Source organism: Schistocerca nitens, chromosome 2 (assembly GCF_023898315.1).
Source record: "Schistocerca nitens isolate TAMUIC-IGC-003100 chromosome 2, iqSchNite1.1, whole genome shotgun sequence".
Classification (NCBI taxonomy): domain Eukaryota; kingdom Metazoa; phylum Arthropoda; class Insecta; order Orthoptera; family Acrididae; genus Schistocerca; species Schistocerca nitens.
Genome location: NC_064615.1, coordinates 505,360,230 through 505,384,235, shown reverse-complemented (window position 1 = coordinate 505,384,235; position 24,006 = coordinate 505,360,230). Strand labels below are relative to the sequence as shown.

General features: G+C 42.7%; 1 protein-coding gene across 4 annotated transcripts in view; it reads left to right on the top strand.

Moving 5' to 3' along the window:
- Positions 1-5,958: 5,958 nt before the first annotated feature.
- Positions 5,959-24,006, top strand: part of LOC126236479 (NADH dehydrogenase (ubiquinone) complex I, assembly factor 6) — an 81,551-nt gene continuing 63,503 nt past the window's right edge. For 3 of the 4 annotated variants that reach the window (XR_007544921.1, XM_049945819.1, XM_049945820.1), the window contains exons 1-2: positions 5,959-6,309; positions 6,408-6,630. Coding sequence is in view for 3 of the 4 variants with exons in the window: in XM_049945819.1 (XP_049801776.1) it covers positions 6,179-6,309; positions 6,408-6,630 (354 nt within the window). In the remaining variant the exon portion in view is untranslated. The remainder of the gene's footprint in view (positions 6,310-6,407; positions 6,631-24,006) is intronic. The other variant, XM_049945818.1, reaches the window with a different exon arrangement.

Below are 24,006 nucleotides of genomic sequence, written 5' to 3'. Positions count from 1 at the left end.
AAACTTTTGTCCAGGTTTAGGCTCAAGAATTTCACATGGCTTACTTCTGTCCTCAGATGGTTATTATGACAGAATGGAAACTCCAGGTTGGAATATCAACAGTACAAGGAAAGGATAGAATGCTATTCACCATAAAGGCAACACACTGAGTTGCAGAAAGTTGCAATTAAAATACCATTACACATTTACATCTTCATAATGAGTAGCATTGACTGTTATGAGCTATTTTTACAGGACACATTGTCATTGATTTAGAGAGAAACTGCATTATCTGGGTGTTTGTGACATTTTATTTTAGTCAGTTCTTATGGAACTAGTATTCAGTTTTTCCTAGAACATTTTGTACACTACCCGAAATTTTTTTCTATAGTACTGTATCATTTTCTATCAGGACTGAGGTGTCATCTGTGAATAAGACTGAGTGAGCATCAATATTTAATGGTAAATCATTTACGTAGAACAAGAACAGGTGTGGACCTAGTGTTGAAACCTGTGGTACCCCCTTGGAAATCATTTTCCATTCAGAGTACTAGTTAACTGAATACAATATTAAAATACTCTTCATTTCTTTTCTATCAGACAAGAGTTGAACCGCTGCAATTCAGTATCTTTGATCCCATAGCTCCTAAGTTTGTCATCATCATCCCTCTACATCATTGCATCTTGTTTGATGGGTCAGCAAATTAGACTTCTCTGCTAATTATGGTCCTTAAACTTCTCTGTCTCTCTTCGGTGTTGTCCCAGGTATATCCTCCTTGCTCAATGTCAGACTTCATTATGTCTTTGTAAATGAGTCTTGGTCTTCTTTGCATTTATCACAACTCTCTCACCCAATCCAATGTCCCAAGTGACTGGACAAAAGTGCAGGTGACTCCTGTATACGAGAAGGGTAAAAGAACGGACACACAAAATTACAGACCAATATTCTTAACATTGGTTTGCTGAAAAATTCTTGAACGTATACTCAGTTTGAATATAACAAATTTGTTTGAGACCAAGATGGTTTTGTCCACAAATCAGCACTTTGTAGGAAGCATCACTTGTGCAAAGTTCAGCTTCCTCTTTTCTCGTGTGGTATACTGCAAACTATGTATGAAGGACAAAAGGCAGATTCCATATTTCTAGATTTCTGAAAAACATGCTGCCCCACTGCTGGCTTTCAATGAAGGTACAAGCACATGGAATAGTTCCCACAGATATGTGAGTGGCTCAAAGATTTCTTAAGTAATAGAACCCAGTCTGTTGTCTTTGATGGTGAATGTTCATCAGAGACGAGGGTATCATCAGAATTGCCCCAGGAAAGTGTGATAGGACCACCATTATTTTCTATATACATAAGTGATCTGGCAGATAGGATGGGCAGAAATCTGTGATTATTCACTGATGATACTTTGGTATATGGGAAGGTGTCAAAGTTGACAGACAGTAGGAAGATACAAGATGACTTAGAAAAAAATTATAGTTGGTGTGATCAATGGGAGCTAGCTCTAAATGTGGAAAAATGTAATTTAATGCAGATGAGCAGGAAAAACAAACCTGTAATGTTCAGATACAGCATTATTAGTGTCCTGTTTAACACAGTCACATTGTTTAAATATCTGGACATAATGCTGCACAGTGATATGAAATGGACCCAGAGTTTGAAGATGGTGGTAGGGATGGCAAATGGTCAACTTTAGTTTCTGGGAGAATTTTGGGGAAGTGTGGTTCATCTGAGACAGCACACAGAAAGCTACTGCAGCTCATTATTGAGTACTGCTCGAGTGTTTGGGATCTGCATAAGGTTGGGTTAAAGGAAGACATCGAAGCATTTCAGAGGTAGGCTGCTAGGTCCAAACAACACTTCACTATTACAGAGGTGCTTTGGGAACTCAAGTGGGAATCCCTGGAGAGAAGATGTTTTTTTTTTCTGCAGAATGATTCTACTGTCATCAACATACATTTCCTATAAGGATGACAAAGATGAGATACAACAAATTAGGGCTCAGACAAAGGTGTAATCAGTCATTTTTCTCTCTCTCTGTTTGCGAGGAGAATGAAAAAGGGAATGACTAGTGGTCATACAGTCTACACTCTGCCATGCACTGTGTAGCAGCTTGTGGAGTATGTATGTAGATAGAGATTTAGACTTCTATTTCGGAATTTTATGTCATAAATTACACTTTGTAGCCTGTTGGCATCCAAGCATCACGTATGTCCATACCATCTCAGCCACTGTGAGGTTATTTTGTCTTGTAGTCTTATATCTTGAGCCTGTTTTCATATTTCCACATTACAGTTTCTATCCCTCCATATCTCTCCAATTCTGCTATGGGAAAACCTCATCTCAGCTGCCTGAATTCTGCTGATGTCTTCATTATTTATTTCTCATGGTCTGTGTTTCACAACCATGTGTTAGAATGAGAATGCAATAGGTTCCATAGATGACTGTCTTATATTTTAGCAGTACTTCTTTGTTCCACATTATATCTTTAACAATTTGATGGAAGTTACTACCTGCATGGATCTCTGAGTGATTTTTTTGTCTATAGAACCAGTATCAGAGACAATACTGTCAAGATGTTTCAAATGATGGATTATCTGCAACTGTTTCCTTTCTATGTCCCAATGATTGCCCATACGTTTTCATGGCCATTACATGATACAGCAAACTCTTCTTATGTATGCTGCATATCTTTCACAGCTCATCAAAGTAAGGTTGCCAAGTTTCTTTAATTACATAATCATCCATGATGAGATTTCCATTGACTGGAGCCAGAACAGTTGGAGATAGTGGTCATGTGTGCATGAGGAGTACTTACTTGTGTGAATGTGTGTGTTTTTCCTTTCTAAAGAAGGCTTTGGCCAAAAATTTAATGTGTAACAGTTTTTCCATTTTTGCAACTCAACACGGCATCATTAGCCATAAACTGGATTTTGTGGAGAATAAAATAACTACAAATTATACATGCATGTAATCTTTTTATTTGTGTAGAGCCAGTGAAAAAAATATTCATTACATTTCAATTTTCATGATACATGACCAATACTTACAAAACTTTACATTCCATGAAACTTGGAAAAACATGGTGTGGCACAAAGTGGACACCACAAGCTGTGCAAACAACTTTTGTTCTCAGAATGATGTGTTCACTCTGCAGCAGAGTGTGCGCTGATATGAAACTTCCTGGCAGATTAAAACTGTGTGCCGGACCGAGACTCGAACTCGGGACCTTTGCCTTTCGCGAGCAAGTGCTCTACCAACTGAGCTACCCAAGCACGACTCACGCCCCATCCCCACAGCATTACATCTGCCAGTATCTCGTCTCCTACCTTCCAAACTTTACAGAAGCTCTTCTGCGAACCTTGCAGAACTAGCACTCCTGCCTTTGCAGTGCAGTTCCGATTTTTTCTCAGGTTCAGTACAGTCGTCCCTAGATGGCAGCACCGTGCAGAGCTGGGTAACATATATCCCGACACTCGAACTGGCGCTCAAAGTTAGTGGGACATATACACTCCTGGAAATGGAAAAAAGAACACATTGACACCGGTGTGTCAGACCCACCATACTTGCTCCGGACACTGCGAGAGGGCTGTACAAGCAATGATCACACGCACGGCACAGCGGACACACCAGGAACCGCGGTGTTGGCCGTCGAATGGCGCTAGCTGCGCAGCATTTGTGCACCGCCGCCGTCAGTGTCAGCCAGTTTGCCGTGGCATACGGAGCTCCATCGCAGTCTTTAACACTGGTAGCATGCCGCGACAGTGTGGACGTGAACCGTATGTGCAGTTGACGGACTTTGAGCGAGGGCGTATAGTGGGCATGCGGGAGGCCGGGTGGACGTACCGCCGAATTGCTCAACACGTGGGGCGTGAGGTCTCCACAGTACATCGATGTTGTCGCCAGTGGTCGGCGGAAGGTGCACGTGCCCGTCGACCTGGGACCGGACCGCAGCGACACACGGATGCACGCCAAGACCGTAGGATCCTACGCAGTGCCGTAGGGGACCGCACCGCCACTTCCCAGCAAATTAGGGACACTGTTGCTCCTGGGGTATCGGCGAGGACCATTCGCAACCGTCTCCATGAAGCTGGGCTACGGTCCCGCACACCGTTAGGCCCCAACATCGTGCAGCCCGCCTCCAGTGGTGTTGCGACAGGCGTGAATGGAGGGACGAATGGAGACGTGTCGTCTTCAGCGATGAGAGTCGCTTCTGCCTTGGTGCCAATGATGGTCGTATGCGTGTTTGGCGCCGTGCAGGTGAGCGCCACAATCAGGACTGCATACGACTGAGGCACACAGGGCCAACACCCGGCATCATGGTGTGGGGAGCGATCTCCTACACTGGCCGTACACCACTGGTGATCGTCGAGGGGACACTGAATAGTGCACGGTACATCCAAACCGTCATCGAACCCATCGTTCTACCATTCCTAGACCGGCAAGGGAACTTGCTGTTCCAACAGGACAATGCACGTCCGCATGTATCCCGTGCCACCCAACGTGCTCTAGAAGGTGTAAGTCAACTACCCTGGCCAGCAAGATCTCCGGATCTGTCCCCCATTGAGCATGTTTGGGATTGGATGAAGCGTCGTCTCACGCGGTCTGCACGTCCAGCACGAACGCTGGTCCAACTGAGGCGCCAGGTGGAAATGGCATGGCAAGCCGTTCCACAGGACTACATCCAGCATCTCTACGATCGTCTCCATGGGAGAATAGCAGCCTGCATTGCTGCGAAAGGTGGATATACACTGTACTAGTGCCGACATTGTGCATGCTCTGTTGCCTGTGTCTATGTGCTTGTGGTTCTGTCAGTGTGATCATGTGATGTATCTGACCCCAGGAATGTGTCAATAAAGTTTCCCCTTCCTGGGACAATGAATTCACGGTGTTCTTATTTCAATTTCCAGGAGTGTATGACCCATCAACCGCGAAAGGGTTAACATGAATTTCTTTTTTGATAGGATTTTGGAGGAAATGTTTCATTGAATAAATCTACAAACAAATTAAAAATTTATCCAAGTTTTTGTAACTTGGAAGCATATTGGTGTAAAGGTCAGTTTATAATGCTTAACTTATCACTGAACAAATCTAAAATTTCTTTACTGAAATTCCTTCTTATATCAGATCAGAGTTTAGTTTCTCTGTTTTTGGGGGATCTGTAAACAAAGCTGAGTGATCAGATATCCCTAAATCTAGGGAAAACTTCCCTGTGTTGTCAGACTCATAATTAGTAAGAATGTTATTGAAGCAGATTGTTAACTGGAAGTTGTCTCTAGTCCACGCAATGAGATTTAACTTAAACCTGGATTTCTGGATTAAAACACAAAATTTTACAGTGTCACTGGTTTCAACTACTATGTTTTTAGATAGAACTCTACTGCAATCACAATCTTTTTCTTGCTTTCTTGTTAAGTTTTTCTCAGAAAAATTTGGTGACAGAACGTCCAGGAATTCTGGAATATAATATTATGACAGTATTTAAATCACATAGCTCTCCACAACTAGTTCCAAAAATACATTATTGATTTAAACAACTGAAACTGTTCACTTTATAATTTATGGAGACATAAAGTTGGGTACAGGAGCCTCCAGGAAATGTGACATTTCTTCAATAGCCGCTGGCTTGTTTAAAATTATTTATTTTATTTAAAACCTCTAAGCATTCTTTTTTGAGCCAACCTTCATGTAAGCAAACTACCTTTATGTATACAAATTCGGAAAGTATAAATTGCAGTACATCAATTTTTTGAGTAGCCTAAATGTGATTTGGAGTTTCTGCTGTTAAACCGTTTGTGTTAATATTTGGTAAAGAAGATAATTACCACACAGAAAGAATACGGTTTCCCTTTTTTTCTTTTTTTGCGCCTTTCTCTGTAATAGCTGAAGTGTGCAAAAAAAGTATCAAATGGCTGTTTTATAATTGGCGCGACGAAGGAAAATATAATGTTCTTCGGCTCAGAAGTAATATTTATCTTCGTGGCATAATACTTGAGCATCTCGACGGCTTTTCCAGCTATTTTAACCGATGGTTTCGAATGCCTAGGGGCTACATGAAGCTCAAAACGCGAGAACTCGGGGACCCAGTGTAATGCAAGTACGCTGCAGCGTGGTACAATACATTACGCATGTTGATCGTTGCAGTTGGGGAGACGGGGAACCGGGTGTGCAGAGGCGGCGAGCTCAAAAGCTCAAATGAAGTGCTTCGGTAGTTTAAGCAGAACTTTTGGTTATGCAGTGCCACGCAGCGAAGTATGTAAGAAGTCATTAATGAAATATAGTACTTCCAAAGAAACTTCTTCAGGGTATTGTGTGAATATGGTTAAGTAAGTCGTTCATAACCTCTGTTATTAAAGATTACTCGTTAGTGCCATAAATGTGATGAATAATTTCTCTTACTACTTTTAGTGTTTCTACTTTGCAGAAACTTCGACTACGAGAATTTCTTGTGTACGTTACTCCTCCCTAACGATATTCGGACTTCTGCTTTTGCAATCCGTGCATTTAACATCGAGACTGCAAGAGTTCAGGATAGCGTGAGTGATCCACGTATTGGTCAAATGAGGCTGAAATTCTGGGAAGAAACCATTGATAACATTTACAATGGCCATGTGCCAAAACAACCAGTTGCTAGTGAACTTTATCGTGTGAGTATTATTTGTTTAGTACGCACTGTCAAACAGGTATTATCATTTTCCGTGCGTGTAAATATTCCACAGTCCATCACGGATGCGAAACACGATAGACTATTTATCGCACACTTTTTCACAGCTGACGCGATATTGAATTTGCAAAACAAGAGTTCTGTATTGTATCGAAGGAATAATGGAAAATAGTATGATACTGACTTACAGACATTTACAAAATCAGCAGGCTACTCTCACCGATGCAGATTTTATTTTATCGAAATAAGAGATACTCTACAGCTTGTCCTGTGCAACACAATCGCCTTTACAACGTTCTGGAAGAAGAGTTGCTACCAAATACTTCGTAATGTTAACATTGCCCATTGGAGGTCAACAGTAACAATTTCATTCTGCTATTTGAACCATTTGTAAACTTCTTGGAAAAGCACAGTATGTCAGTGTTGACACATTGTAAAACAGTTAGACCCTACTTACTTTGTTTAGGTGCTATAAATGTTTTGCTAGTGATTGGGCACCATTTATTTAATTAGGTTACGCAGACGTTGTTTTCATAGGTGTTTTGTTAACGATGAATTAATGTGTTTTTGAGGTCAACACATCGCTACCAAAAATGAGATGAAGATGCCCAGTTCTAACCTTTATGCTACTGTACATCTTAATATCTTTTTATTCCGCCTGAAAACATGATCACGTGTTTCTGAGGAATTGAAACACACTGAATTTCAGTATTATAAAAAACACGTTAAAAAAATTGTTCAGTTATGTTCCTCTCATCAGGGACAAAGGTGACCACATACACATTTTAATGCACAGGACGTTAGTATTTAAAAAAAGAAAAAGCCATGGCATGAAGGTTAACATGTAACAAGGCAGCTATATACAGTGTTTTGTTGTCACACTAAGACCCAAATAAAATTGATTACAATCTATGTTAAAGAAAATGTTTGAAACACAGCTTTTGTAGAAATCCCACTCTTTAAATGATGAGAATGAAATTAGCTTCAAACACATAGAAAAATAAAACAGAAATAACTTATTTGTACCACAGTTTTACACTAGAATACTCTGTATGAGCACTATAAAATCAATTTTATTTCTGCATTTCAGTAAACACTGTACTCTTGAACACAAAATTTGAATGAAGTTAGATTTTTGTTGAGAAGTTAGTATTTCAGGAGTACAGAAATCCCTTACTACATTTATTAATTGACTAATCTCAATGAGTGAAATATCGACCAAAGAAAGTAAAATGCATCTGGAATTTTATCTATACAGCGTATGAATTTAACGTCAAAATCATAGCACAATCACTTTCTTCCACCACTTTACAGGTTGTGCAGGTGCAATTTCGTCTTGTATGAGTTTGACAGTTCTCTTTGTGTCAGTAGAATGTCATTGTTTGCCAGGGAAATAAATAGCATTACAGGTGACTTTGATTTTATGGAACTGGCACCATAATTTGTATTTGAGGAGAGTGTTCATGTTGAAACTGTCTGACAAGGATTGAAACACAGTGTATTTTTGACTTCCTCTGCGTTAATGGGTGAAGGCTTTATCAGAACTACACCTACATAGATACTCTGCAAGCCACCGTATGATGCATGGTGGAGGGTACCCAGTATCACCACTAGTCATTTCCTTTTCTTTTCCATTCACAAATAGAGCGAGGGAAGAATAGGACAGTACATGGCTCTGTATGAGCCCTAATTTCTCATATCTTATCTTCATGATCCTTATGCACAAGGTGGTAGAATCGACCAGGAGTCGCTTCAAATACTGGTGCTTTGAATTTTCTCAATAGTGTTCCTCGTAAAGAACATCGCCATCTATCCAGGGATTTACATTTGAGCTCCCGAAGCATCTCTGTAATGCTTATGTTTTGTTGAAGCTACTGGTAATAAATCAAGCAGCCCACCTCTGAATTGCTTTGATGCCCTGCTTCAATCAAGAATAGGTTGCACCAGCATCCTATATGCGGACCTTTTACAGGTGAGACACACTTTCCCAAAATTCCCCCAATAAACTCAAGTCAGCCGTTCACCTTCCCTACCACAGTCCTCACATGGTTGTTCCATTTCACATAGCTTTGCAACGTTATGCCCAGATATTTATACTCGTTCACATTTTTTCCTACTTATCTGCATTAACTTACATTTTCCCACATTTGGAGCTTGCTGCCACTCATCACACCAATCATAATTTTTGTCTAAGTCATATTGTATCCTCCTAACACCTCATCGTACACCACAGCATCATCAGCAGACAACCACAGGTTGCCGCCCAGCCCATCTGCCAAATCATTTATGTATGTGTAGAGAACAACAGCTGTCCTGTCACACTTCTCTGGGGCATTCATGATGATACCCTTGTCCTTGATGAACACTTTCTGTCAAGGACAGTGTACTGGGTTCTAATACTTAAGAAGTCTTTGAGCCACTCAGGATGTTGGAACCTATTCCATGTGCTTGTACCTTCGGTAACAGCCTGCAATGGGGCATCGTGTCAAATACTTCATGGAAATCTAGAAATACAAAACCTGCCTGTTGCCGTTAATCCATAGTTCACAGTACATCGTGGGAGAAAAGGGCAAGATGAGTTTAGCATAAGCGATGCTTTCTAAAACCGTGCTGATTCACGGACATAAGCTTTTTAGTATCAAGAAAATTTATCACATTCAAACTGAGATTATTTGCTTTCAAATCTTTCAGTTGTTTCTCTACACCAGGCATGCTTATTATTGTGTTGTGCATACGGGAGTCTGTCCAATGGTTAAATGACTGTATGTTTGTATGATATTCCTGTGTATGATTTCTTGAACACAAAATTGAAAACTTCGGCTCTTGTTTTGCTAACTTCAACTTCCTCACCAGACAACAAGAGACGGAACAGAAGCCTTAGAGCCGATTAGTGATTTTATAAATGACCAGAATTTTCTTGGGTTCTCTGCCAGATGGTTTGCTAAGGTATTAAGGGGGTTGGTAGTTGTGTGTTTCGTGCATAGATCTATTGAAAGGTGCATGAATCTCTACCAACTTTTGCCTGTCATCATTTGGGTGTTCTCTTTTGAACTGAGAATTCAATAGGTTTTGCTTCCTCAGCATATTCTATATTTTGTTATTAAACTATGGTGGTTTTATTCCATCCTTTATGCACTAACTACGCATATAACTTTCCAGACCATGATTTATATTCTGCTTGAACTTCGCCACTTTTGTAACCATAGTTGCTATAATGGCATTGTGATCGTTAATCCCCATTTCTGTACTGATATCGTTGATAAGATCAAGCTTATTTGTAGCTGCAATGTCTAAGATATCTCTATTGCATATGGGCCGCCGAGCTAGGTGCTCAAGACAACTGTGTCCTTTGGCTTAGAAATTCCACAACTGTTTCTTTAATCAACCTGGGCATGTCAAGATGTCTATAAGGTAGTGTTCCTTCTCTTCTGGGAATTATCTTCCGGAGATTATATATGTCTGATGGAAAGATTACTGTGGCTTCAAAGCCATTGATGATCTGTTGCATTTGTGGTGGTACATTAAGCATATGTTGTAACAGTTTGGAAATAGACACTGTTCTACAGCAGATGACTTGGAGTGACCTTTCTTCCTGCTGTTAAAAAATTTTTGTCCCCTTTTTTTTCTATGGCCTAAAAAAGTGAACATCTACTGATTGATGTAGATGAGTAGCATTGGCTGGAAGGGATAAAAAAACATTTTTATTATACAGCTGAAATGCTTTGTCAGTAAAGTGTGGTAAGTTGTCACCTGTCAGGAATTTTTTGCCCCATACAGATAATTGATTTGTGTTAGAAAAACCGATTTGAACTGGTCAGTAAATGTCACGGTATCAAAACATTGTAAGGTGTTCCTCCACTGCAACACAGTTCTGTGCAAAATGGAGCTCCTGTCGCTCCTCCCTCTCTTCAGTTGTCATACAAATGAGTTGCTTTATATACTACATATGGCAGTAGAGCAGTTCCAACCTTAGACACACATGTCAGAAATGGTACAAAGATTTTTGTGTGTTTAACAGTGTTATCACAAGTTACTTTCATCATAATTGGATCAATTTTCAGCGGGTAGCCCTTGTATTGTGTGATAAAGACTGCTATAATAACCCGTATATACATCTTCATTAACATTTGGTCTTGCATTCAATTCCAGGCATATTGTTCAGTTTTTTTTCTTCACTTTCTACTCCATCCAGATATCCTTTGACGAACAACGTGGCATGGAGAGTATTTAAGGGAAAACCCCAAGATGCACAGTGTAATACACTGATCAGCCAGAACATTTACAACCACTCACCAAATAGCTAGTATGTCCTCCTTTTGCATGGATAACAGCAGCTACGCATCATGGCATGGTAGTACACTGGAGGGAGTTAGCACCACATCTAATTCCCGTAAATTCCAGGGGGGGGGGGGGGGGGGGGCAGTGAGCTGTGAAGCCACTTTGTCACATCCCTGATGTGTTCAATTGGATTAAGATTTGGTGAGTTGGTGGGCCACCACATCAATTGGAACTCACCACTGTGTTCCTCAAACCACTCCGTATCATGCCTGGCATTGTGACATGACGCATTATCTTGTTGAAAAACACCACTGCTGTCGGGACACATGATTGTCATGAAGGGTTGTACATGATCTGCACCCACACAATACTCTTTGGCCATTATGGTGCCTTGCTCCAGCTCCACTGACCCATGGATGCTCACATGAATGTTCTCTAGTGCATGAAGAGGCTGCCACCAACTTGCTCTGCCCTGCAGTACAGGCGTCAAAAAGCTGTTCCTCTGGAGGACGACAGATTCATGCCGTCCTGTTGGCATGATGAAGAAGGTATCGGGATTCATCAGACTGTGCAATGCTTTGCCACTGTGCCAATGTCCAGGGCCAGTGGTCACATTCCCATTTCAGTCGTAGTTGCTGATTTGGTGTTAACATTGGCACATGCATGGGTTGTCAGCTGCGGAGCCACTAGTTAGCAATGTTCAGTTACTGTGTTCAGACACACTTGCACCCTGCCTAGCATTAAATTCTGATGTTAGTTCCTCCTCAGTTCACCACATGTTTTACCACCCTGCTCAACCTACGACATCCTAAATCTGTCACGAGGCGTGGCAGCCCAACCATACAGTGTGTGGATGTGGTTTCACCATGTTTTGAAGACAGTCACCACAGCATTTTTCGAACACTCAACAAGCCATGCAGTTTCCGAAATGCTTGTGCCAAGTCCCCGGGCTGTCATAATCTGCTCTCGGTCAAACTCAGATAGATTGTGCGCCTTCCCCAGTCTACATATGGACAGCACATGCACTGATACTACATGCTCTTTGTGTGTTTCTGATAAGCAGTAATTCCTCACCAGGTGATATTGCTATACCTGAATACATTTATACAATAGGAGGTCAGTGGTCATGATGTTCTGGCTGATCAGTGTATTTTCCTAAAGAGAGGAAAAGACTGTTGAGCCACCATATTATATTCTGTTCAATCCAAGAAACCCTGCTGAAAAGCATACTTTTTGGAACAACGTACTTTACACGTGCTTGTTTCATGCTCCATTCACGGTTCAAATTCTAAAATTTTACGAGAATATTTGCAGTTTTGTTTAGTCCATAGGCACGTGCTTTCTTGATATTTTTTCACAATTATCAATGTAAACAACTTCCTGTATCTTGGAACTACAAAATTTAAGTGCATATAATTACCATAGAATTCTACCAAACGAAGAGAATTTCTAGTTACATTCAGTGTGGTGAATTTCACCCCCCCCCCCCCCCCGCCCCCTCTCGAAAACATGTTATTTTCCCACACTTTATAAAAATTCTCCTCTAATCAACTGAATTGCATTCAAGAAAGGAAACCATATTATTTGTGTTTAGAAATGTTCATAGATGGTAAAATCACTGAAATTACCTGCAGCTTCAAAATTCATCCCATAAAAACAAAATATCAAAATTAGTAGACATAAAATGAAATACATCTTACATTCTAATTTTAGAAATTAAACAGTTGTAAACGTGAATGTATAATATATACAATAATTTGAAAAACATTAGATCTTAATTGTCTGGTCACTTATGTTGTTTGAAACTTATTGGTAAACATTAATAAACTTCAAACCCAACTTGGCCTTCATTTTACTAGATTCTCCTCTGAATGTTATTTCTTGAAACTGATTCAGCAAAATGATCATAACTTTTTCAGACTTCACTCTACCTTCAGAATGAATCAGACAATTGAACAGAATTAAAATACTAAAATTTTAGAAATTCATGGAAAATCAAAGATGGAATAACAAGAAAAATGCTACAAAAACTTCAACAAAACCCGATAAATGTCTTCTAATAATAACTATGTAGCATATACTCGTGAAAAAAATTATCCCACTACACTAAAGTAAATTTAGGAAAGGAACAAGCACCAGGTAAAATTTGACACAATAGCACACACGTCAGCTCAAGAGGGTGCCCCAACTAGTACTAAACTCTCTTACACAGTGATATATGAAAACCAGGCAATTCACGGAGTGGGGAATGTCTTTTAAAATATCAGGGGACAAGGGTGATTATCTACATTGGTATATAAAGACAAGGCATTGTTTAACAATGTTACCAAACATGTCAAAGCTTTTGATAGTTTTTCTTATTTTCTGGTATCTCCTCCCAAGGCTCTGGATAAGTTTCAAATAAACAGCAGGTCCTGCAAATTTCCAGTAGTGTTGGGTTTATAACCTCGTAGCTTCAATAGGAGTGGAGATACGAGCAAAAACATGTTTTTTTTTTTGGTCCTTGGCTTGTAGGCTGCCTTGCATGGCAGGCTTGTTGTGTGGGAACAGTACTGGCTTTCCATATCAGCCTACTTAACAGAACAACTTTCATGACAAGAGCAAGAAGTGCTTTTTCCGGATCCCAGTGTGTAGGATAATCTGACAGACAGACATGTTATGTTGTAGTAGTATCAGACTGCTTTATTGACCCACTTTGCACAGTGGTCTGTATGTCGGGGATAAATAAATGATTGTAGCCTGCCCTGTGTGACCGGCATGTTTTGGGAGTATTATCCACCTGATTTATTGAACTGTATTGCAGGGGTACACATACCAATGAGCATGGCTGGGGAGTGGTTGAGATGGATTCAGGAGAGGATAGACTGGGGAGAGGAGAAATGGACAGAAAGAGGGATGGAGGGTGCAAAGTCTGTCTATCTTTCCTAACTGAAAGAGTCACAGTAGGAGTACAATAGCTTCTTTATTGTCCTTCCGAAAACCAAAAATCTGTATGCCACAATTTAAAATTACAAATTAACTATGCCTCTTCTGCAGTTACAAACAAAATAAAATTATGTAGATTTGGCTCCACCTAACTTCCTGGAGCTGGAACAAAAATCTGAAATGACTAACACTCGAAGAAAGCTCTTTTCCAATGAAGAAGCCTACTTCTTGGCGTTTTGCTATTGTCACCAATGACACATTGATGAGAACTTAATTGAGGGACTACAAGCAGTTGGCGCACGAGTCACCCAACTCTTGTTGATGGGAACTGTCTGCAGTGGTTCCTGGGTTTCCTTAAATAGCTGTTGCTCAGGAAGAGACCTGCTGCCCCCAAGTAACTGACGCCCGATTGTCTTGTGATGTGGCCAATGGCCTTTTCCTGTTGGCTTGCTCTGTGTGCCACCTGGCAGTCTGGGAGCATATTTGAAAATTCCCCGTGGTTGCTCTGGACCATGTGAGCAATGTGTTTCGTAGGTGTGTATTATAGCCATTATGTGTGTAGTGGCTGGTACCCCTGGGCACTATATATACGTGAGGCAAGCAGAAGATGTAGAGAGTTGGTGGGCAGGTCGAAAAGGAAGAGGGGGAGGCAGAGATGGGGAGAAGGATATGGTCAGAGGGAGGGGGTGGAAGATATAGTCAGGGAGAAGGAGTGGATGAAATGGACAAAGAGAGGATGAGGAGGGGATGTAGAGAGTGGGGAGGAGGATATAGGCAGATAGAGGTGGGAGGAAAACTGGAAACTTGTATTTGTAGCTTATCGGTTTATGATTAGAATACTGCTATGGAATCTCAATTTTCCAAAACTTTATATAATCCTATCCATTTGCAGATTAAAACTATGCAAAATACTGTCATTGAAGCTACTATTCTCATAGATACACCAGCTAGAGAGGTGTGTCTTATACCCCATATACCAGTGATCCCAGTCAATTCACCCACTCATTTTAAGTATGCATACACATGTAATCATGCCTGGAAATGAGCGACACCGTACCTATGTTTCCCACCCCTTCCCCCCCATCCCTCCCTCCATTCCAAGTGTTATTCCCTCACCCGTGCAATGTACATATCATCATAGTCCATACCTGTGCCACTTGTACTCCCAACCACTTGACACAGGGTTCGTATCCCTATGAAAGACCCAGGTGCAAGACCTCCCCAATGTACCCACCCAACCCTTCCTATTCCAGTCCTGCCACAGTTTTATCATACCCCATCAAACATCACCTGTGAAATCAGCCATATCACATACTAACTCTGCTGTAATCCCTGCACTGCATTTTACACCGATATGATAACCAACAAGCTATCCACCAAAATAAATGGCCACCACAAACTGTGAAGAGAACAAAGTTGACCACCCAGCTGCACAACATGCAGCTGGGCAGATCATTTCAGTGGCTGCTTCACAACCCAGGCCATCTGGATCTTTTCCTCCACCACCAGTTTTTCTGAAATACATGACTGGGAGGTATCCTTGCAACACATCCTTTGCTCCTGTAATCCTCCTGGCTCCAGTCTCGTTTCCTTCCTCTGTTCTATGTGTCTCCACATCACCTTCATTGTGTACTGCACTCTGCCCATACATCTACCACCCCTCCCTTCCACATTCCTAGCCAGCGAACCTGACACCTCCCTGAGTCACTAGCTACCATTCCTGCAACTTGGTCTTCCTGCTTCTTGCCTCTCCCATACTAGATGCAACCCACACCCCACCCTAATCCACCTGCCAACATGCATTTCCGGCATTTTGTGTGGAGCAGCCACAATGTGTGTGTGTGTGTGTGTGTGTGTGTGTGTGTGTGAGGGTGGACATGGGCTCAATAAAGGATGTCTTCCGAAAGCTAGCAAGTTCTCTGTAGCTCAATATAGGATGTCTTCCGAAAGCTAGCAAGTTCTCTTTGTCTATTATGTATGTCTGTAGACAGCTCAGTGCTTCTACTATTCAGTGAATGGTCTCCTTTACTCCAAATTACACACAAGTAATGGTGCTACAGATCTTTGGGTTTTCTTAATTGAAGGCAATAAATTTGTTAATGAAATAAAAAAAAATCTCTCAGCACAACAAAACATTAAGCAATCTTGTGGTTATGGCACAGTACTCACACTTTTGGAAAAGCTGACTGATAATTTCTCTCTGTCAGTAAAAAACATAAAAATGAAAACACACACACACAAATACTTATTCATTCATTCAGTCATAAAAGATTTATTATCATAATACAATGAAAATAGTTAAAGCAAAAACATATGCACATAGAATACATAAATATGTTTCTACAGCGATAGGCAAGGTGGTCAGTGGTTGGTCATGGCCTTGTTAATCGAACTATTACAGCATTTACCTGAAATGATTTAGGAAAATGACAGAAAATCTAAACCACGATTGCCGGATGACAGACCAAACTCCACCCTCAGCAGGTCTGGAGGTAAGAATAGGCCTGAGGTATTCCTACCTGTCATAAGAGGCAACAAAAGGAGTTTCACACATTTCGACCTTTAAGTGATGGTCCCCTGTTGGGTTTGACCTCCATTCTTCAAAATTTTTCCGAAGAGCGAGCCAATTGGGGAAGGGCACCTTACATGGTGCAGCATGTCCATCGTGCATTGAGATCTTCAGCCCACTTTCTCATCGTCGCATTTCAGTCCCGCTCATTCTCCATCTCTTGGGCGAGGACACCTTCCTGGGTGCATTTTCCACCATGCAATATGCAGTGTCGCTTTCTGCATTGACGATGACGGTGGACTTCTTTGCACCTGATATCCAGCACGGTAGCCAGTCCGTTGTAGCGGTGCCGCCATGTACCCTGTTGATTGTAGCCCCCTGACAACACAGGGATCGCTCTGCTGATGACTGTGCCGTTAACTCACCATGTATGCCAAAGGGTAGATGCTCATACCCCTGGTGGGGCATCGGGACTCCCGACAATGGCCATCCTGCCAGGTGGCCTTTGCTGTGGCTGGGTGGCACCTGTGGGGAGGGCCTGTGGTCAGAGTGGGTGGCATCAGGGCAAATGTTACACGATGAAGTGTAGTCCATCTTCTCTTTCAGGAGGTGAAACACCAGCAGTCTCGAAGCTTTCACAAGCTCAATTCACCGCACAGAAGTACGACCCCAAATCGTTCCCCTCCCTGGCCACACCATGGGAGGAACGACAGGCTAAGGATGGCAGCAGATCTTATTCGCCTCGGTACCTTGTATGTTCAAGCTGGAGAAGCATAAGTCTTCTTGGCTTCTCTTGCTAGGAAGGGGTCCCTTGGCCCTTGGGTCACTCCCTTCCCAGGTTTCTGTTTGTGGGAAAGATGACGTCCACCAATGGCTGAAGAACTGAAAAGCATCTGGTCACAGGGCTTAACACTCATCCTCAGTCCCGGAGACTGAGCCAGTGAAGTCCTCCCAGCCAGGGAAGCCCAAAGAGCAGCAAGAGAAATCCAAAAAGAAGACGCCTAAGACCAAGGTGGCACCCACACCAACGCTACCTACAACATCTGCGTCTGAGGATGGGGGTGGAGATTCTGGTGTCCGCTGAGGACCTAGATCTCACAAGACCCTCAGACACAATGGTATAGACTGCTCAGGCAAAAAAGTCGGTGGCAGCAGGTGGCTATGGGGTGTAAATTGCCTCATTGAATGTTCCATGCCTTGCCAGTCTCACGAAGATGTCATCCTCCAATGGAATTGCAGGGGTTTCTTCCACCACCTGGCTGTGCTACGGCACCTGCTATCTGCATTGCCCTTCAGGAAACCTGGTTCCCGGCAATACAGACCCCTGCCCTCTGCGGCTATAAGGGATATTACAGGAATTATAGCAAATATAATCGAGTGTCGGGCAGAGTTTGCGTTTATGCCCTAACTCAGTCTATAGTGACACTGTGCCCCTTCAAACCCCTCTTGAAGCTTTGGCTGTCAGAATGAGGATGACACAGGAAATAACTGTCTGCAATGCATATCTTCCTCCAGATGGTGTAGTACCCCTGAATGTATATCTTCCTCCAGATGGTGTAGTACCCCTGTATGTATTAGCTGCACTGATTGATCAACTCCATAAACCTTTCCTACTTTTGGGAGATTTTAGCGCCCATAACCCCTTGTGGGGTGGCACTGTGCTTACTGGCCGAGCCAAAGATGTCGAAACTTTACTGTCTCAGTTCGACCTCTGCCTCTTAAATACTGGAGCTGCCACACATTTCAGTGTGGCTCGTGGTAGCTACTCAGCCATTGATTTATCAGTTTGCAGTCCAGGACTTCTCCCATCTATTCACTGGAGAGCACATGACGACCTGTGTGGTAGTGACCATTTCCCCATCTTCCTGTCACTGCCCCAGCGTCAGGCCCACAGATGCCTGCTCACATGGGCTTTAAATAAGGTGGACTGGGAAACTTTCACCTCTGCTGCCACCGTTGGATCTCCACACGGTAACATCGATGTCATGGTTGAGCAGGTGACTACAACAATTGTTTCTGTGTCAGAAAACGTGATCCCTCGCTCTTTAGTGTGGCCCTGGTGTAAGGCAGTCCCTGGTGGTCACCGGAAGTCGCTGAAACAATTATGGAGCGTCGGTGAGCTCTATAGCAGCATAAGCGGCACCCTTCCCTGGAGCACCTCATAGCCTTTGAACGGTTCTGTGCCCACATTCGCCAACTTGTCTAATGACTGAAGCAGGAGTGTTGGGAGAGATACGTCTCAACCATTGGGTATCATATGTCACCTTCCCAAATCTGGGTAAAGATCAAACGTCTTTTCGGGTACCAAACCCCAACAGGTGTTCCCGGTGTTACCATAAATGGCATGTTATCTACCGACGCAAACACGGTTGCCGAGCACTTTGCTCGAGCCTCTGCATCAGAGAATTACCTCAAGCCTTTCGCTCTCTTAAACGACGGTTGGTAGGGAAAGTCCTCTCATTCACTACATGCCACAGTGAATCCCATAACGCCCCATTTACAGAGTGGGAGCTCCTCAGTGCCGTTGCACGTTGCCCTGACACAGCTTCTCGGCCTGATTGGATCCACAGCCAGATGATTAAACATCTCTCATCTGACTACAAGTGACATATCCTCGTCATCTTCAACCAGATCTGGTGTGATGGCATCTTTCCATTGCAATGGCGGTAAAAATCCACTTGATGTGGATAGCTATTGGCCCATCAGCCTCACCAATGTTCTTTGTAAGCTGCTGGAATGTATGGTGTGTCGGTGGTTGGGTTGGGTCCTGGAGTCACGTGGCCTACTGGCTCCATGTCAGGGCTACTTCTGCAGGGTCGTTCTACCACTGATAATCTTGTGTCCCTCGAGTCTGCCATCCGAACAGCCTTTTCCAGATGCCAACACCTGGTTGCCGTCTTTTTTGACTTACGTAAAGCATACAACATGACCTGGTGACATCATATCCTTGCTACATTGTATGAGTGGGGTCTCCGGGGCCTGCTCCCAATTTTTATCCAAAACTTCCTGTAGCTCCATACTTTCCATGTCCAAATTGGTGCCTCCCATAGTCCCATCCTTATCCAAGAGAATGGAGTCCCACAGGGCTCTCTATTGAGTATCTCTCTATTTCTAGTGGCCATTAATGGTCTAGTAGCAGCTGTTAGGCCCTCCATGTCACCTTCTCTGTATGCAGACGACTTCTGCGTTTTATACTGCTGCTCGAGTACTGGTGTTGCTGAATGGCACCTACAGGGAGCCGTCCACAAAGTGCAGTCATGGGCTGTAGCCCACAGCTTCCAGTTTTCAGCCGCAAAGTCGTGTCTCATGCACTTCTGTCGGCCTTGTACCATTCACCTGGACCCAGAACTTTACCTTCATGACAGTCCACTCACTGTAGTGGGATGTATTGATTCTTAGGGTTGGTTTTCGACGCTCAATTGATGTGGCTTCCTCATCTTCGTCAGCTTAATCAGAAGTGCTGGCAGCACCTCAATGCCCTCTGTTCCCTGAGCAACACCAATTGGGGTGCAGATCGCTCTACGCTGCTGCAGCTCTACAGAGCCCTTGTCCAATCCCAAATTGACTATGGGAGTGTGGTTTATGGTTCGGCAGTGCCCTCAGCGTTGCATTTACTCGACCCTGTGCATCACTGCGGGATTCGACGAGCGACAGGAGCTTTAGGACGAGTCCAGTGACCAGCGTATTGGTGGAGGCAGGGGACCCTCCATTGCAGATCAGACGTGCACAACTGCTCACCAGTTATGCTGAACACATTCATAATTCTCCTGAGCATCCAAATTACTGTCTCCTTTTCCCGCCCGTGGTGGTCCGTCTCCTGTGTCAGCGGCCCATGTCGTGGCTAACAATTGTGGTACGCGTGCAGTCCCTTCTTTTCGAACTGAAGTCCTTCCCTTTTACCACCTCTACTTGCGGTCCATTCATGTACACCTCCATGGTGCACGCCTCGGCTGCAGCTTCGTCTGGACTTTTTGTATGGTCCTAAGGACTCATTAACCCAACCGCTCTCCGCTGCCACTTCCTCTCAATTCTTGACGTGTTCCGTGATGTGGTTTATACCGACGTCTCGATGGCTGATGTCACATAGGCTTCGCGTGTGTTCGTGGAGGACATACTGAATAGCACTCCTTGCAGATGGCTGCAGTGTTTTCACTGTAGAGCTGGTGGCCATATCTTGTGCTCTTGAGCACATCTGCTCATGCCCTGGCGTGTCATTTTTCCTGTGTACTGACTCATTGAGCAGCCTAAAAACTATCAACCAGTGCTACCCTTGCCATCCTCTGGTAGTGTCCATCCAGGAGCCCATGTATGCCCTGGAACGGTCCCATCATTCAGTGGCATTTGTGTGGACCCCAGGACACATCAGAATCCCAGGCAATGGACTTGGCGACAGGCTGGCCAAACAGGCGACATGGGAACAGCTTTTGGAGATGGGCATCTCCGAAGCTGACCTGCGTTCTGTCTTATGCTGCAGGGTTGTCAGGCTTTGGGAGACAGAATGGTGTAACAGTACGCACAACAAGCTGCGTGTCATTAAGAAGACGACAGATGTGTGGAAGTCTTCTATGCTGTTTCTCACAGGGAATCAGTTGTCCTCTGCAGGCTCTGCATTGGCCATACAAGGCTAATGCATGGTTACCAATCCCATTGCGAGGACCCTCCTCTGTGTTGCTGTGGCTCCCAAATGTCAATCATCCACCTCTTGCTGGACTGCCCACTTTTAGCCGCTCTTTGATGGACCTGTAACTTTCCCAGCTCCCTACCTTCGGTGCTGGGCGATGATGCCTCAGCAGTAGCTTTAGCTTTATGTTTTATCTGTGAGAGAGGGTTGTATACTTCTATGTAGGTTTTAGCGCATGTCCTTTGACCCTCTGTGTCCTCAACCCTAGTGCTTTTAGGGTGGAAGTTTTAATGTGTTACAGAGTGGCTGGCTTTTCCTTTTTATTCTCATTGTTGGCCAGCCACTGTTTTACTCTCTTCTGTTTCTAGCACCTCTCTGTTGTTTTCTTGTCCTCTTTTGTTCCTTTTAGTGTTTGTTGCCTGTCCTTTGTTATGTTTTTCCTTTCTTTCCGTTTTGTGTTATATGTCTCGTCCGTTTTATTCTCACACTTGTGGCATTGTTTTATTAGGAACAAGGGACCAATGACCTCTTTTAAACCAACCAATCACCCAACCAACAGTCCAAACTCCATCTACCTGAATATAAGGTCAGTGTCTTAACAACTGCACTGTATTTGGTTGGTCCCTATTGTTCAACATTCTTTTGATTGTACATGATTTGCACCAGATAACTTACAATATCGAACACATTTTTGTACCGCATCATTCCATACTGGATACCTACTGATGCCTCCAGGACGTGTCCTTGAGCTATTTGTAATAAAGTGCTGTTGTGAATTTTTTGTTAGTTTTCCTTGGTACTGTAAATCTAATCTGGCTTCTATTTATTGATTATGTATAGACCTGTTAGTGGAATAAGTTTATGTATAGATCTGTTAGTGAAATACGTAGTAATGTTTTAACAGTAGCTTGGGAGATGTACTCACTTGGTATGGTATGGGTATCCAATTTTTTGCAATGAACCTGACTAGTGCAGTTAGTTAATATTTTTACAGCCATTTTCTGCAATTTGAAAACTGTCTCCACATTTTGTGCCATTGATCCCCAGACAAATGTTCAGCAGTCAGAGGGAAACACTACAAAGTAAGATGCAAAAGTACAGATTAGCCACACAGTTTAACTAGGCAAATCAAGCAGGTACACTGAATTCCCAAAAAACTACAAACATTCCAAAGTGCTCTGCAATGTTGTAAAAACACTACAGTCCTAGAAACACATCCACATGAAAGGAAGGTACAGAACAATAATTTAACCATAGGTTATTTTTCCTGTTCAAAGTAATTACTATGCTAGGATGTACAGAGAGACCTTAGAAATCTGAAAACACAAAGATAATGTAATAGAAGAGGAGGAGGATTGAAACTGGACAAGTTGTGGGCTTTAACGCTAAATAAAATAAACAGCATCAACTCTTCTCCACCACAAGCTTAACAACACAAATTAGTGAACTCTGTGATCTTGGCCATTGGTCTGATAACATTATTGTAAAGGTTAAAAGTTATTAAATGAGACTTGGAACCAGTAGTGCATTGCCAAGTCAGAATCTGGTCAAGACAAAGTCAGGCGTTCACAAGTGGAATGCGTGTTCAGCAGCTTAACAATTCCAATGTGTTGACAGACTACACCAGGCTAGCCTGCAGAAGTTATTGTAGCTGATTACAACAACAGGGTTGTTGCCCAGCCCTGAACAATTGACATGACCCAAAACACTGATGTTCCCATGAAATCAGGAGGGAACGGCAGTATGTAACTGCAACCAGCTGTGCAGTATGTGATGCCCAACCTGTGTCAGTTGAACCCATTGCCTTAACTCTGCCACTGGGGCTACTATCTGGCCCAGCTTGGACAGGCATCCCTGCTCTTCAGCATTGGTCCAGACTTCGACTCTGGGCAATGCCATTACCATGCTGCTGCGACATCGAGACCTTCTGCAGTAGAGAAGAATGTGGCTGCCTGTGAATGAAGCATGGCCGTGTCAAATTATCTCAGGTGGCATACTTGAAACACCAGCTCAGCACTACCTCCCAGGCAGCGCATGCACTCCTTTCACCATAAACCATCACCTGTAGTTACAACACTGAATGTTACGAAGGAGTACCTGACCATGCCAGAAAACAGAGCACACTTAAGACTGTTTGAGCTGAATAAGTTAATGAAGAACTGTTGTATGGTCACTGGTGTTTGTCTGCAGCTTTTCCACATCACACACTTTCCCCTAAACCATCTACGAACTTGTACAACACCCAGAGAAGATTCGGACACATCCTTCAATATTTATCCATGTTCCCCTTTTGCTCTATTATGATGATATGTATTAACAGTTCGGCTTTATGAGCTTGTTTCAATTTGCTACTGCTGTTTGGATCTTGATAGTCTCTGATGACGTCTCCAGCATTGGAGGATGAAACAATAGGCAGAGAACTATGGCTTGCACCAAGGTCTAATGACCATAAAACAAAAATCACAAAGAATGCAAATACTGGCCACAAAAACCTGCCTAGTTTGACTTTTTCTCCCTCTACCAACACTTTCATTGCTCTGTTTCCATAATAACTCTGTGATAAATCGTCAGTGTATCAAACAGTAAATGCTGTCCGTATTGTGTATACATCTTCCAAATCATAACCTTCATATAAGACTGGAAAGATCGTGTATAGGAAACAGTGAATGGTTATTTTTATTCATTGTATTGCTTGTAAACCATGACATTCTTAATTTTTTTTTCCACCCATGTAGTTCTATGACAGATGTGAGATTAAAGACACTGTATTTGAAACCATTGTAATTGCTTTTATATAAAAGATTAATACAGATTTTGTTTGAGAATGGCTCTCAATCTCTAACGGTATTAGATTTAAACTGAGACTGTTTTAAGTGCCCAACTGAACTCATTAACAAATGTTTATATTGATGGTTTGGCACATTTTCTTCTTTATTATAGTTTCCTTAATTCACATTTCAGTTAATATCTATGTGGCAAAGCTAGATGGCACTGTGGTAAGACACTGTACGTAAATTTGAGAGAAT